The sequence below is a fragment of the Sinocyclocheilus anshuiensis genome, unplaced genomic scaffold (assembly GCF_001515605.1).
Source record: "Sinocyclocheilus anshuiensis isolate Anshui unplaced genomic scaffold, SAMN03320099.WGS_v1.1 scaffold1249, whole genome shotgun sequence".
NCBI classification, from domain to species: Eukaryota; Metazoa; Chordata; class Actinopteri; order Cypriniformes; family Cyprinidae; genus Sinocyclocheilus; species Sinocyclocheilus anshuiensis.
This window is the reverse complement of record NW_015549641.1, coordinates 122,766-139,589: the sequence shown is the minus strand read 5'-3', so window position 1 is coordinate 139,589 and position 16,824 is coordinate 122,766. Positions and strand designations below refer to the sequence as shown.

General features: G+C 38.5%; 1 protein-coding gene across 2 annotated transcripts in view; it reads left to right on the top strand.

Moving 5' to 3' along the window:
• The window catches only part of LOC107659876 (ectonucleotide pyrophosphatase/phosphodiesterase family member 1), a 60,798-nt gene that overhangs the window by 14,444 nt on the left and 29,530 nt on the right, over positions 1-16,824 (top strand). For both annotated transcript variants that reach the window (XM_016448974.1, XM_016448975.1), the window contains exons 8-17: positions 887-1,006; positions 6,475-6,584; positions 6,994-7,059; positions 7,330-7,402; positions 7,738-7,846; positions 10,878-11,009; positions 11,920-11,951; positions 12,056-12,183; positions 12,914-12,983; positions 16,350-16,437. In XM_016448974.1, the coding sequence (XP_016304460.1) occupies positions 887-1,006; positions 6,475-6,584; positions 6,994-7,059; positions 7,330-7,402; positions 7,738-7,846; positions 10,878-11,009; positions 11,920-11,951; positions 12,056-12,183; positions 12,914-12,983; positions 16,350-16,437 (928 nt within the window). The remainder of the gene's footprint in view (positions 1-886; positions 1,007-6,474; positions 6,585-6,993; positions 7,060-7,329; positions 7,403-7,737; positions 7,847-10,877; positions 11,010-11,919; positions 11,952-12,055; positions 12,184-12,913; positions 12,984-16,349; positions 16,438-16,824) is intronic.

Sequence of the window (16,824 nt, the reverse complement as noted above, 5' to 3'; positions counted from 1 at the left end):
AAAACAACGGTCACTTATTAGAAGTACAAAACGAGGATTTGTAAAGAAGAATGTCGGAGGATTTGGATATAAGCCAAGAGTAGACTGGTTTTCCTTTGTTAAAGTAAGGAAACTTTGCTTCCTTTGCTCCTGTTAACAAACTCGTGAGACTAGCATATCTCAGAGGCGGGCGTGCTGCACATACGTACGTCATACACCTTCCGCCTATATGACAGATAACGGAAGTGAGAGAAAAGTGTTTATTGCGTTTGAAATATGGATATTTTTCTTACAAAAAAGCATGGATTCACTACAGAAGGCCTTTATTCACCTCCCGGAGCCTCTTTCTTTTATTATGAATGCGCAAGCTTTATTTGACGACTTGTGGACTGTTCAACTGCAACACCCGCTGACTGCAATGATAGAGCTTGGAATAACCAGGACAATTTTTTATATAACTCTGATTGGATTCGTCTGAAAGAAGAAAGTCATATACACCTAGGATGCTTCGAGGGTGAGTAAAACACAAGCCAATTTTCATTTTTGGGTGAAATAATCCTTTAAGCCACAGTTGCTCTTGAAGAACAAAACGTATGTGTCAAAATGTATTGACGGTTATCATTTTTGCTTTCTTTAGTAGACAGTTTTTATGTGTTTGATTTGAATCACTTACTATTTACATCGGTGTGAAGGTAAGACTATCAGTTTTGATAAGTGTTAATTTTGGAATCTGATTTTAACTCTCCATCTTATTTTTTGAACCTCAGTAGTTCCTGCCATTCCTTTTTTTTGTGCAGTTCCTATGACAAAATGGTTAACTTATTCAATTACTGTTAGTTCCATTGGTTTCTTTTCAGACAATACAAGTTAATTTGCTTTGTTTTCATAAAATGTTTTTCGTTTGCAGGGTCTATATCCAGAATCCCATGGAATTGTGGACAATAAGATGTATGATGTCACTCGCAATGCCTCTTTCAGTTTGAAAGCTGATGAGAAATTCAACCCTACATGGTACCAGGGTGAACCAGTGAGTATATATATGCACAGACATGAAGCTTAAAAATCAATGCGCACAGTTTTAAGACATCTTCAGTAATTATAGATTTGAGATGATCTTTTTAATAAAGATTAGGGAATTTTTTTGTGAAATCTTTAAATTCAATTCACATCCCCTCAGTTATTTATTTTATTTTATTTTATTTTTTGAACGGTCTGGATAAGTAATTTAACTGATAACTGATTTGCTAGCATTTGGTGTTTGAATGTTAAGATAATTAACCATAATTAATTATCATATTCTAATGTAGTTTATTACCATTAATAGTTACCTACTGTACATGACATTAAAAAAAGTCACAACAAGATAAAAACGCTACTTGTCAGGGTCCAACACTCTTGTTTGGTTTTTATTCTACTGTTAGTGTCGGGATCCCATCACTTGTGTAACACTTTCTGTTTTTGGTTGTGTTGTGTCTTGTGGGTTTTGTTTCTGGAGCATAATGTCAGGATCCTGGCATTTGTGTTTATAATCCTGGTGTGGGATCCAGGCACCTACTGTATGCTCCAGAAACAAAACCCACATGACCTCAGTTTATGTCTGTTGGCCATGTGCTCCTCTGACTCTGCTCTCTCGTTTGCCCTGTCACTAGTTCATTTGTCAGATGTGATTTTATTTCCTATATATACTCTGTCCTGTGCTTGTTGGTTTTGTATGTGTTTTCCTGTGCTCCACTCTGTGCCGTTTTGGTCCTGTCTGTAGGTGAGCACTGTTTTCGGGTTGTTTCCATCAGATTGTTTGTTTTGCTTTGTTCTACCTTAGAACAAATAGTACAACCAAATTAAGAGCAGACTTGCATACAAACTACTATTCATTTAGTCTTTAATCATTTATAAATGATATATAATTGCCTATGAAGGATGGAAGTGAAAAACGCCTTATATTCAGGTGTGCATAATTATTAAGGAGGTGAGGTTGCGGGTCTTTAACTTGTGCAGTTATGGACCAATGGTCCATAGACCAATGTAAAATCTTCCGTTTATAGGCAAGATTATTGAAAAGGTAGTTTTTTTTATTTTTGTGATTATTATTTTTTTATGATTATTTTACTTTCTTTTATGTAAAGCACTTTGAATTACCATTGTGTACGAAATGTGCTATATAAATAAACTTGCCTTGCCTTGCCTAGTCCTTTACAGGTGGCCATCTTGCCCCCTAGCTTCCTCGCAAGGTGACCTGGGAGTGGTAGTTCTTGACAAGATGCAATCTTATTCCAGCCATCTTAGAGCAACGTATCTTCCCTCTAGCACATACCCTCTAATGATGCCACATACCCCCTACTCCTCATGGTTGGCTGGCATCTGTGAAGAGAACATCTTTGTGAGAGAGGGCATCAGCATTTCCATGGCATTGTCCTGGCCTGTGGAAAACAGAGAAGTGAAGTGCCTGAAGACTCAAAATCCATCTAGTTATTCTCGCATTGCTGTCCTTATTCCGGGCAATCCACTGCAGTGGGGCATGGTCTGTATTAACATGTATTACCCCCCCCCCCCATACTAAAAGGCATTATTTCTCAATTGTGGCATAATTTTTTTCATGCTTGGCCAGTTTCCTACTGATGTAGAGTACAGGATGTTCCTCACCTTTATGTATTTGAGAATGGACTGCACCTAGACCCACCTCAGAGGCATCAGTCTGTACCAAGAATTATTTTGTGAAGTCTGGGGATTTCAAGATTGGACTGGAACACAACATCCTCTTTAGTTTCAAGAAAGCCTCCTCTGCATCTTTGCTCCACCTTACAATTCTGGAATGTCTGTTAGTAGTTAGCTTAGAAAACAGGCTTGTGAGGTCCTCTACGTCACTTTGGAGCATCGGTAGTCATGCAGTTGCCCGCTGCATTCTTCACCATATGTGGCAGCATGAGAGGTTGTGGGTCTTTAACTTGTGTAGTTTTTGAATAAACATGGCTTCAACTGTCTCCTCAGCATGCAGATGTGGTTTAATAATCAAACAGAAGGTCTCAGGTTTACAACTTAAATCTCTTCAGCACACAACCAAATATAACTTAATCTTCTTTACTTCTTCCAACACCAGTGGTGTGTGTCTTTTTCTGCCACACCACCACCTCTTTTTTCCTCCTCTCTGTCCATGCTGCCAGTCTTATTCTAGTTGCAGCTGGAACTGTATATATATTGGAGATTTCCTTGTTATGTTTCATATTTTTGCAATAAAGATATGGTGCATTGGATAAAAAGGTCTTACAAATGACTGGTGCAACCTCCCCTGTTTGAAAAAAAAAACCAGCATACAGTATGCTGGTTAGGTATGTTTTGAAGCATGGCTGCTGGTTTGAGCTGGTTTAGGCTGCTCCTTAGCTGATCATGAGCTGGTTTAAGCTGGTCATGTGCTGGTCCTGAGCAGGAGCTAGTTTCAAAGCATACCTAACTAGCATATGCTGGTTTTTTAAACAGGGTCATTATATTTATGTAAACAGATATTGGTCCACAGTATGGGATGCTGGTGTCTCCAGCAGGCTTCTTACCTAGCTTTAATTAGCAAGGTTTCCTTGATCAATCAGAAAGACCATGCTGGTTGACCAGACCAGCATTAGCCAACCTAAACTAACCTGGAAATTCACGAATGCTTCCAGGAATCTTTGGAAAGCCAGTGCAATTGGACTTAGTTTGTTACTGTCATAATTCTTCAATAGCACATCCTTCCAAATTCCTGTTTGGTGACCCAGTATTAAGCCTCTTGCAGCTAAGATGCTTCTCCCACTCTTTACAGCAATATGGAAAGAAAAAGAGATACCGACAGACTGGTCAGAAGGCATCATTGTGAGGATCCCCAAGAAAGGAGCCATTAGCAGCAACAACTGGCGTGAAATAACTCTTTTGTCCATACCAAACAAGATCCTAGCGAAAATCATAATCCAGCAGCTATCGGATGCAGTCGACCAACATCTCAGAAAAGAACAGGCAGGGTTCCGGAAAGGAAGAGGCTGTACAGATCAGATTTTTGTACTGCGGAACATCATTGAACAGTGCACGGAATGGCAGAGGCAACTATACATCAACTTTGTAGATTTTGAGAAAGCTTTTGACAGCATCCACAGAGACAGCCTTTGGCACATCATACATTAATATGGAATACCACAAGACATCGTCCTTCTCATCAAAAGCTTCTACAACAGCTTCTAAACAGCGGCCATCGTTTCCATGTGAAGACTGGAGTGAGGCAAGGCTGTGTGATGTCAGCATTCCTTTTTAACATTGCCTTTGACTGGGTGATGCAGATCATTTCAGAATACCAGCCAATAGGTGTGAGATGGACCCTCTGTACTGCACTTGAAGATCTGGACTTTGCTGACGATCTGGCTCTGGTCTCCCACACAAACCAGCACATCCAGGAGAAGACATATCAATGCATATGCTAAACAGATAGGCCTGAGGATCAACCTGCAGAAGACAGATATGATGACAAACAATATCCCATATCCCCAACCAGGGCAGGTAAACGGAGAAAATCTTCCAATGACCAAAGAGGTCACCTACTTGGGCAGCATAGGAGGAGTGGACAGCTACATAAAGAATCGTCTTAGCAAGGGCAGGAATACCTTTAGAATGCTGAATAGTGTCTGGAGGTCCCAGCAGTATTACACAAAGACCAAACTGAAGTTATACCAGAGCTGTGTGCTTTCAACCATGTTATATGGCTCAGAGTGCTGGAGGATGACAGACAGTGACCTGAATAAGCTCTTTTCCACACAAAAAACTTGAAGAAAATCATGAGAATTTTCTGACCAAACACCATCTCTAATGAGCAATTGCTCGCTCATTGTAAACAGGACAGCATTGGAACCATCGTCATGGGAAGAAGATGGAGGTGGACTGGGCACTTGCTAAGGAGTGAACCCAAAAATATTACCCGCATGGCCCTTTACTGGACACCGGAGAGCAAACGCAAGAGAGGCAGAACAAAGAACACCTGGTGCCGGACTGTAGAACGAGAACTAAAGAACCTGAATCACACTTGGGGTACCATTCAGACGCTGGCCCAAAACAGACAGGAGTGGAAGACTTTTGTTGCTGCCCTACATGCCAAGAGGCATGGTGGGCAGTAAGTAAGCACTTCTTGAAGCGGCCTGATGTTCTTTTGGATCACACTCTTCTGGACAAGATTCAGAATCCCGTGGATCCTGATGGACTTGCATGAGCTTGCATTTGGCCTTTTGTTGTCATTATGAGTGGAGCTTTCTTCAAGTTCTTGCAAGTTCTTGCAATGGAATTATTCCAAATTGCTTTATGTATCACGATGGGAGGAAAGTCTGGTACCACCCTTATCATTCTCAGAGTTTACCCAAGACAGCTTTTTGGGGATGGCAGAGGGTAGTGAACAGATGTTTAACACTCTGCAACATACTCACATTTGCAATCAAACAGGCAGCAAATGGTGAAAACATTACAAAGCACAATGTCTTTCTTTGGTGGGCGGCTGAAATTGTGAAGATCCAAGATCTGAGAGCTAGCAAAGAGTTTTTTGTTTTCTTGATCAAATTTCCCATATCCTGGTTGGGCCAGGGCTTCTGAAGTTCCTCAAACTTCTCACTGGGAACGCTGGTCGTTCTTGTTTGTTTTCGTGCTCAACTTTCAGCCATGCGCTTTTGTTTTGCCCCGTCCATGGTGCTGAAATGATGCACCATAAAACCTTCTAGTAGGAGATATAGGGATTTGCTTTTGAAAAGAGGCAGTTGTTGGCATTTGAGACTACAACTAATATGAAAGGCATTCACATTCAGTGGTAACCTGTGTTACTTTGAAGACTGGGTTAGTATCCATCTTATATATTGGCTTTTACAGTAATTACAGAGACAGGCTTTGTGGTTTCTGACTGTAGGCGTGCATGCTTGAATTTTTAGAGCTTCTTCATAACCATATGTACTTTGCTATAGTAGCGACCATATTAGATTTTAATTTTGTCCTTCCAAATGAACTGTGATTGTATGAAACAGGATTGCCAGTTCCTCAACCCAGGGTTATTATTGTTAACTAAAACTAAAAACATAAAAACATTTTCATTACTTGAAATAAAATAAACATTAACTGAAATAAAATATAGAAAAACTGAAACTTATTTTATTTCATCTAGTTGCCAAGGCAACAGTTCTCATTTTTGTTTGTTGAAGTACTAAAATAAATAAAATTAATCAACAAAAACAAAACAATTAATAAACAAAATTACTGAAACTTTGATTAAAATTAAATAGAAAACAGAAATATAAAAAACTAAAATCTAAGTAACTAATAAGGTGACATAATTACATCTGTTACGTTTGTATTTTATTTTTTTATCACTGTCAGTTTACTGGCTCTCTCTTATCTCGCGTTGCTTGCAGGTGTTTTTTTTTTTTTTTTTTTTTTTGAGTGTGTTTTATCTTTTGTGTGCTCTATATTTTGTCAGCACTCTCATTCAGTTCCTCCTGTGATTGTCTTTAGGTTTGGCTCACAGCCATGAGAAACAAACTAAAAACGGCTACTTTCTTCTGGCCTGGATCCGATGTGAAAGTCAATGGACAATACCCAGATTTCTGGGTGAAGTATGACAGGTGAATATTTACAATAACTGTTGTTGGTTTTTTAACTTTGTTATTAACTGGATTTTAGGGTTGATTTGAGAGTTCTGAGGACTGGTTATAATTCACATCTAAAACTAGCAATTACAAACAACACTTCATATTACACTAAATTAAAAAGTAATAGTTTGAAGCAAGTTACAGAGATAATGACTCTGAATATGGGCTTCTGCTGAACTCAATAGAAGATATCAGGGTTTTTAGTAACAGCCACCAAAAGCTGAGTTTAAATGAGCCATCAAATTAGTTAAAAAGGATGATATAATTTAAATAGTAGGTTTGAAGATATGAGCTCATACAGAATTAATATATTAATAGCTATTTTCTGTTCTGTTGTGAAACACTCAAAGAGCAAAGATATACTGTCTTTTTCTTTCTTTAGGAACATTCCCTTTGAAAAGAGGGTGGCAAAAATGTTTGAATGGTTGAACTTACCTAAAGGAGAAAGGTAATGCTTTTTTAATTTATAGTTATTTTTTTTTTAAATAACTGATTTGGTTTGGTTCTGCCTAAACTGTAAAAAAAAATTTTTAACTTGCAATTGTTACCGTAAATAACTATTTCTACCTTATTTAACTCATAAAAATGTGTAAAGAGATGTATTTAGGTTGATTCTCTGATGTTCAATAATATTTTTGACTTGAATTAAATGTTAATTTAGATGCTATTTTTAGCTTACTATTTTTTTCCAGATTACAGTATATATACTTTGTTTTAGGCCAGACTTTTACACCTTATACTTTGAAGAGCCTGATGGCGCGGGTCATCGATATGGACCAATGAGTAGCCAGGTAAACTGAAGACAAACCACATGTGAAAATTAATTGACAAACTTCAGTTTCTGTTTAGTTTGGGGGACAAATGTCTGATTTAGGATATGAAGCATTAAATGAAGACAATCACTGTTATTTTTTGCTGATGAAGTGTATGGAATACAGGAAAATTCGCAATGATTGACATATGATAACCATTTCAGTGCACAGCTACAAAGAAGAAACATAAAAGCCAGCTTTAGTTTGTTTGCTGTTAGCACTCTTAAATACTGTTCATAATCAATATGAATTCCCCTGTTTTGGATTCTGCTGGTGAAATGCATTCCAAATTATGATGATTTTTTTTGTTGCAGGTCATTGAGGCTTTACTGAATGTCGACCGACTTATTGGGTTGCTGATGGAGGGTCTCAAGCAAAGACAGTTGCACAAATGTGTTAACCTGGTTCTGGTCTCTGATCACGGTGAGTACTGTTTTTCTTTCCCACATTAATTTAAACATGAGACCAAATCTGAATATAAAGACGTATTGGCAAGATCATAAGCAATTTTCAGCATATGCATTGTTTCAAAGCAGCTTTACATAAAATAATGAATGTGAGGTTTATAATATCTTAATATCTTCATGCCTTATAGTCGCATTTAGCAGCTATATCGCCTTTTGTCAGTATACTGTAAGTACTGTATGTGGATAAAATTATACAGTATTTCTAATTTTATATTAAGAGATGAGCGATAATATAGTTACATTTTAAAATGAAATATAAAAAGATCACATATCATATTGCGTATGTGAGTGTTAGTAAATATATGCAGATAAAGTGGATATTGAATATTAGTTGTCAAGACAACTGTCACGTGTATGTTCCCGTTTAGTTCCTGTTTGTCCTTATTTGGTCATTCTTGTTCCTGTCCCCATTTAGTTCTATTAGTTCCAGGTGTTTCTCATTATTAGTTATTCTCCTCACCTGTCTGCCCCTCGTTATCTGCTCTATTTGAGTTCTAGCCCGTTCTGTTCTCCCTTGTCTGGAATTGTTGATGTCAACTCTTGCTACGTGTGTTTTCCTGTTTCCCTGGATATTATTAAAGTTAATAAGTTTGAATTCGACTCTGCATCTCCTCGTTCCTCGCTCTGTGCTCCTCGCAGTGGCGAACCCTGGCAGAATTCCAGACCTAAAACAAGGAGGAAGCGGCGCTCCTTCTTCCCATTTTATTTCGGTTTTGAAAGTTTTTTGTTTTCCCAGTTTCTCCCCGCGACTATGGAAGTTGCCGCTCGGTTCGCCGCCCTAGCTCACCTGGATCTCCCGTTTGTGGAGTATGCGTGGGAGTTCTGCGGGATCGCCACGAGTACGGCGTTAGACGATGCGACGCTCCACTCTCTGTTCTGGATCAGGGCTAATTACCATCGCCCCGTGGACCTCCCAGACACCACTGGACTAAGCTGTAGGGAAGGAATCCTCCTGTGTCTGGAGAGTGTCCGGCCCCGATCCAGAACCAGCTCGCCGTCAAGCCCGCCGGCCTCTCCTACGTCAAGCTCGCTGGCCGCCGCTGACTCAGCGCTCTTGGACATGGCACTATCTCCAGAGTTCTCGGCTCCTATCCTCACCCCAGAATCCGCTCCAGAAAGTTCTCCTTCATCTCCGCTGGTCCTGTCCAGCCCTCCTTCGTCTCCTGATTCCCTCGAGTTAGCCAGCCCTGCACCTCCAGAGCGCCCTCCAGAGTCAGATCCTCCAGAGCGCCCTCCAGAGCCCACTCCTGCAGAGCACCCGATCCTCCAGAGCGCCCTCCAGAGTCAGCTCCTCCAGAGCGCCCTCCAGTGTCCGCTCCTCCAGAGCGCCCTCAAGTGCTCACTCCTCCAGAGTGCCCCCCAGAATTCCTAATTTTCTCCAAGAAAATTTGGGGGGGCGGCATATGCCCGTGGCCGAGCCGGCTAAGGTCACGGAGGATTCGCCATGGCCTCCTGAGTCCCCTGATCTGCCATGGCCTCCTGGAGTGCCTGATCTGCCATGGCCTCCTGAGTTCCCTGCTCTGACATGGCAACCTGAACTGCATGCTCCGCCATGGCCTTCTGAGTCCCCTGCTCCGCCATGGCAACCTGAACTGCCTGCTCTGCCATGGCCCCCTGAGCTCCCTGATCCGCCCTGAAGACCTTCCTGTGTTCCTGTCTTGCACCAGCCTCCAGGGGAGTAATGTCACGTGTATGTTCCCGTTTAGTCCCTGTTTGTCCTTATTTGGTCCTTCCTGTTCCTGTCCCCATTTAGTTCTATTAGTTCCAGGTGTTTCTCATTATTAGTTATCCTCCTCACCTGTCTGCCCCTCGTTATCTGCCCTATTTGAGTTCTAGCCAGTTCTGTTCTCCCTTGTCTGGAATTGTTGATGTCAACCCTTGCTACGTGTGTTTTCCTGTTTCCCTGGATATGGAACTGCCTGCTCCGCCATGGCCTCCTGAGTCCCCTGCTCCGCCATGGCAACCTGAACTGCCTGCTCCACCATGGCCCCCTAAGCTCCCTGATCCGCCCTGGAGGCCTTCCCTTGTCCCTGCCTTGCACCAGCCTCCAGGGCGCCCCGGTGGTATTGTTACGGAGCGCGTTCCTCGCTCCGTGCTCCTCACAGTAGCGAACCGTGACAACAACATTTTGATTTTCATTTAGTTTAGCTTCATGTATACTAAAATATAACTGAAATATAAAAACTATTTAGATATATTAAAAAAATAATAATAAAAAAATGACAAATACACAACAAAATTACTAAATCATTAGAATTTAAAAGGAAAATAAAAATGATAAATATTAATAAAAACTTTAACATTAAAATGAGAACAAAAATATAAAAAAATAAAGACTAATTCAAAGTATTAATAAAAACAATAATAGTATCTCAATGATACTAAAATGGGTGGGCACAGAAGTTCTTCAGCAGTGACATCTGCTTGACGCCTGTCTTCGTTTGTGATTAGGGCAAATTAAAGACGTGTGGGATTGCACATGTGCCTCCTGCCCTTAGCGTACGCCATGAGGCTTGCTAGCATGCTAATTTTGACTATTGGGTTTTTAATTGTCTGTGCCGCTCTGCCCTTGTGGTTGGAGTGATTGTGAATGCATATTGAGCTGGTATGTTTTTTATGTGCTGAACTTCTGTTGCATCACTGATGTTTAATTAGTACTCGCTCAAGAATATAATGAAAGATGTGGAGGTTTGGCTGTAAGCCTTAAGGTCAGTGAATTATATGCTTTGTTTGACGCTTCAGTGAGAGGAAAAAAGTTGAATTTTATAATATGCAGGGAAAATACTACAGTGAACACATCAAGTTGTATTTAATGTTTTAATTCAGTAGTTCACCCAAAAATGTACTCACATCATTTACTTTGAAAGAAATAATTCATTCTGGTTTGGGTGAGTATTTGAATTGTTTGGGTGAACTATTCCTTAAGCACTGTGGTATATGGCTCATTTTGAATGTTTCTGTCCTGATTTGTGTCTCTAAACATGCAGGGATGGAAGAAGCGTCATGTAAGAAAGCTGTGTACGTCTCCGATTATCTGGATAACATCGATGACATCACTGTCATCCAGGGTCCTGCAGCGAGAGTCCGGCCCAAACGTTTGCCTGATGAATTCTTCTCCTGTAAGCAGACAGATTTGACCCACCACACATTTGTTGCTTGAGTGTCTTTGTATTTTAGTGTTTCTTCAACTATTGACACTTTCATGTTGCAGCAGTTGATTTTTATTTTATTAAATCGCAGATTTGTGGTATAAAGGTCATATAACTTTTAAAATGACTCATCGTTCATTTTTGCTGGTTTTCATATGCTATGTTTAGATTTAATCTTTTATACTCTTGTCTTGGACCCAAAATTTCACAATAAAAATCCATCCATTTCAATATCTGTATAAATGTTATCAAAAGTTAGTGTACTAGTTGTACCATAAAGAACTTGAGATTAAATTTTACAGATGTAAAAACAATATAGAAAAATCTATGTACACTGTCAAAGGTTTGAGGTCAGTAAGATTTTTTTTTTATTTTATTTTTTTTACTTTTATTTAGCAAGGATGCATTAAATTGATCAAAAGTAACAGTAAAAACAAAAATTTTACATTGTTGCAAATAAATTCTGCTTCAAATGCTGTTCTTATTAAGCAGCACAACTGTTTTCAACATTGATAATAATAATAAAACACGTTTCATGAGCAGCATATTAGAATGATTTCTGAAGGATCATGATACACTCAAGACTAGAATAATGATGCTGAAAATTCAACTTGACCATCACAGGAATAACTAAAATATATTAAAATATTTTTAGTGAAATAAATGCAGCCTTGGTAAGCAGAAGAGACTTCTTTCAGAATCATTAAAGAATTGTTCTGACCCCAAACTGTTAAACGGTAGTGTAAATACCATGAGATGCTGGATAAACCTGGGCCTAGAGTGACTGTAGTTGAAGAAACTCCCATTAAAAAAAGTCATTTGTTCATTAAATGTAAGTCTAACGATCCATCTCTTCTCTTTTCCTGTTTTCATCTGGCAGTTGATTATGAAGGATTGGTGAAGAATCTTTCGGTATGATCCTGTCACAACATCCCCACACCTCACTTATAGACCATATCTTCCACTTAATCATATTGAAATCTTTATTCTGTCCCTCTTTCTTTCTGTGTTTGAAGTGCAGAGAACCTGATCAGCCGATGAGGCCATATCTGAAGGAGCATCTGCCCAAACGGCTTCACTTTGCCAATAACATCCGTATAGAGAGCGCACATCTCTACATGCAGCCCGGCTGGCAAGCAGCACTGTGAGTTTGAGCTTTGAGAATCGAATTTTAAAATGAATTAAAATTTCATATAAAATGTCCATCCATTTGGATTACACAGTTTTAACATAAACGAAATTTTAATGTGATTCATATTTGTCAGTCAAACATATAAATTAAATAAACTGAATTTTTTAAAATATACAATAACCAGGTTTATATATTTATCACAGATAAATCCAATTTCTTTTAATCTCATATATTTTAGCTACTATTCCTTGCACCATAGCTAGCCATATTTTAACCATGTTCATATTTTTTGCTGAAAATAAATGTATTTAGATGTATGCTGATTCTAATTTGAATAAATTCATTATTTATTGAAAATATTATTATTTATATCAAATCAAATTGATGCTAAAAGATGATAATATATTAGAATTTGTTAAAACTGTGTAATCCAAATAGATAAATAAAAACTATGAAATATATAAAATCTTATATGCAATTCAAATGTATAAATTGTAAATCTAATAAATAATCGTAAAATATTTTTTGTGTATAATGAAAAAATGTTATATCCTCAAGGTATTAATGTGTTTATAAAATGAGTTTAACCTCTCGAAGTTTTTGATCACTCTGCAAACCTTTCTGTTTTTGTAAATAGTAACCGAATTTGATTTAAGGCATTTGAAGAATTATTATTTTTTTTTTTTAAATCAGCACTCAATTTGGCTTTTTCACAGTATTTTTCTCCCACTTTGATCTACAGCAAACCAAGTGAAATTAAATACTGCCGTGGCGGCTTCCATGGTTCAGATAACGTCTTCAAGAACATGCAGGTTGGCAAGCACACTCGTCTCAATATTGATGTTTTAGCAGACATTTTCTTACCAAAGTGTGATGTTACAAATAGATTGTCTTCACCCAGTGCTTCACAATGTGCAGTTCAAATGCCTTCCTAAAACATAATGATTTAAAATATACTTTAAAGTAATACTTTTCATTTTGCATTATTACAAAGTGCACTTTTTGAATGTGTACTTAAGTGTGTTAAGAAACATAATCACAAAAGTGTACTCTAATTCCGCTTGTCCACCAGAGCGTCTTTTTCCCAAGGCTAGCATATTTCTTCAATTGATTTCAATGGGAGCACTGCGGTTTTTAAAACACCAGAAGCGCGACGAGGCGCTGAGGGTTTATTTCACGCTGAGCATTCTGCATTTTTTTCTCGGTGCCAAAAGTTGAAGAATGTTCAACTTTGGGTAAAACGCAGCGTTCATCACTGTCACTTTTTAGACAGCTAACCAATCACAGTGGAGGAGGGGCGGGACTAATTCCACACTGACCAACCGTCACACCCTGCTTGTAATGCGACCGAACAGCAATGGAGAAGTTAATATTGCTTGTCTCTGAGTATTCATGTCTTCACTAGATGGAATTCCCGGACTACCCCAAAATTGATATGAAGAATAATGCTTGGAGAAACATTTCATTCGCAATGAGTCTGCCATATTACTATTCTGTATCATAGCAAGCGTTTCAACTGAAAAAAATGCGCTCTCAAGCGCTCACAGCTAGGCGTTTTCAGCTGGTTAAAACGCTTTGGTGGACACACTGCCTACGTATACCTTCATTTTATTAATATTATCTGCAAGTACGTTTTTTAAAAATATATACTTTGAGATTTAAAGTACACCACAAGTGCACATTTAATATGACATTTATTTTTTTAACAAGGGAAGCTAAGCCTCTGTATACAATTCGGTAATGTTTAATATAAGTAATTGTAGATGAAGAGCATATTTTAAAAATAGTATTTAAATAATTATTTATTACTCGTTTGGTCTCTTGCGTAAAAAACTGTTTCATTTGAAGAAGAAAATGTTGCCAAACATCAGTTCTCCATTGCTTCTCATGGCGTTTTCTTCTTCCCTTCCACACCATCCACACAAACCCTCAATCACAAAATTAAGCATTATCCCCTAAATCCAGACAAAATATTTCTTAAATCTGTCATAGACACCAGTAAACACTTCTATCTTCAGTTTCTGCTTGAGGCTCTATGCTTCTGTGCTGCAATGTAATGAGGTTTAGGAGACCAAGCATTTCGATGAGGATTATGCTAAATTCTTATTAAAGGATCTGAGTAAATTCCCATGAAGGGGATTATCATCTGCAGGGTCTTTCCAGAAAAACTAATGAAAAAAATGAATAAATCAGACATGCCCTTTAAATGAACTCTCGTCCATTGAATATAACTTCTCTGTGCCAGATTCACACTTAGTAGTTCCTTCGAACTGGAAGGTGTTCAGATTGCAGTTTTAAACACACACTCAACCCACATATTGGACCTTTGACAGAGTCTTGTTTATGTCTGTGACGTGTGTGTGTGTGTGTGTGTTTCCAGCCATCTGTGCCCCTGGTCTGTGTGGTTGTCTAGGAATGTCTAATGCATCTGGTAGGCTTTACAAAAACATCTTACAGGAACTCTTATGAGGCAACGGTCTAACTAGTTGAGGTAAATTGCTCAAGCTAGTCACTACCACAGGGATGGTTATTATGGCAAGAGCTTTACTTTAGGCCATTCTAATGAAGTGAAATCTCCTGCTAGGAGGAATGAAGATCATTTTTGTGACTCTGTGTCAAGGAAATGAGATCAGTCTAGTTTCTACTACTCAAATGTTCCGTGTTTCAGCCGAAGGCGAGTGGAATGTGTGTCTCTCTGTGACTCCAAATCAAAATAAGTGCTTTTAGTTATTTTTAACTGTGGTCTGTGTTTTTGGAGCTATCGTGGGTGTTTTGTTGACATATTCAGGGGCCCCAAATAGTACTTGGACACTAAAGCCACACTTCAAAATGTCTCATTTTCATCACATTAGACAAGAAAATATTAAGTGGCATCTGCTAACAAAAAGCCTTTTCTCAGAACCAGCTTCGTCTTTTTTTAATGAAATATTAGACAGGAAATTCGACAATAACACTTTATCAAACACCGCTTTCAACATTTGAAACAACCTTTGCAAACCAAATAGTTAAAATATTCATACCCCTTCATTTTTTTGACATTTTGTTAAGTTGCTGCCTTATGCTAAACTGCTGTAAATTACTTTTTTCCCACATCAATCTACACTCCATACACCATAATGGTAAAGCAAAAAACTTTACTTTGAAAAACTTTGAAATTTAGCTCAGGAGCATTCATATTGCTTGTAGATGTTGCTACACTTCAAGTGAAGTTATCCTGTGGCAAATTCAATTGAATGGGTATGATTTGGAAAGGCACACACAAATATCACCGCAACACTCCACCGATCTGGGCTTTATGTCGGAGTGGCCAGACTAAATCTTCTCCTCAGTGAAGACACATGAAAGTAAAGTGTGCTGGTAGCAGCCTCATGCTGTGGGGCTGTTTTTCAGTGGCAGGGACCAAGGGGCTCGTCAGAGTAGAAGATAAGCTCAATGCACCAAAATATTGAGTTAGCCTTAATGAAAACCCAGTCCAGAGCATTCAGAACCTCAGACTGGGCAGAAGGTTCACCTTCCAACAGGACAATGAACATAAGCACACAGCAAGAGTGGCTTATAGACAGCTCTGTGAATGCCCAGCCAGAGCCTGAGCTTGAACCCAATCAAATAATTCTGGAGAAACTTGAAAATGTGCATTTTCTCCCATCCAACCTGACAGAGCTTGAGAGGTGAAGAGGTGAGGAGAAGAATGGCAGCTAATTGCCAAATGAAGATGATCAAAGCTTGTCGTATCAAACAAAAAAAAACTTGAGACTGTAAAGGTGCTTCAGCGAAATATTTAGTTATTATGAATACTTATGCAATGTACTTATTTCATTTTTTTTATTTTTTATAAATGTACGAAGTTGTGACAGTTCTGTTTTTGCTTTGTCAGTATGGTGTATGGATTGATGTGGATACTTATGCAATGTACTTATTTCATTTTTTTTATTTTTTATAAATGTACGAAGTTGTGACAGTTCTGTTTTTGCTTTGTCAGTATGGTGTATGGAGTGTAGATTGATGTGGGGAAAAAAGTAATTTAAAGCAGTTTAACATAAGGCAGCAACATAACAAAATGTGAAAAAATGAATGGGGTATGAATACTTTCACAAGGCACTGTATTTTGCAAATGCCAAGTGTAAACTAAAAGTTTGTTTTTAAGTGTGATTTCATGAATTAAGTGTAACTGTTTGCAGGCCATTTTTATTGGATATGGACCAGGTATCAATTCTAAGACGACTGTGCCTCCCTTTGAGAACATTGAAGTCTACAACCTCCTATGTGGTAAGTTTCATTTTCTGAGAGGTATCATGTAAGTGTGAAAGGAGTATCTTTAATCATATTTTTGAAATCCCAGTTCAGTACCAAACCCAGTTTGACATCCCAGTTTAGATAACCAGTATTGAAGTTTTTGGGACTGTGTGCATTGTTGTGTGCTAAATGCTCTTGTGAAAAATAACACTTTAGCATACTTTACAAAAAAAAGTAGTTATTAAATAATATATTTGTAACACAGTTCGTAGTCACGGGAAGGAGGAGGGAACCGGCGAACACTTAAACAAAACTTTAATAATAAAATAAACAAACACAAAATGAAAGTAAAGCGGCAGCCCCTCGCGGATGACTGCCGCACACAAAACACAAAATAAAGTCCAGGCCTGGTCCTCTCTT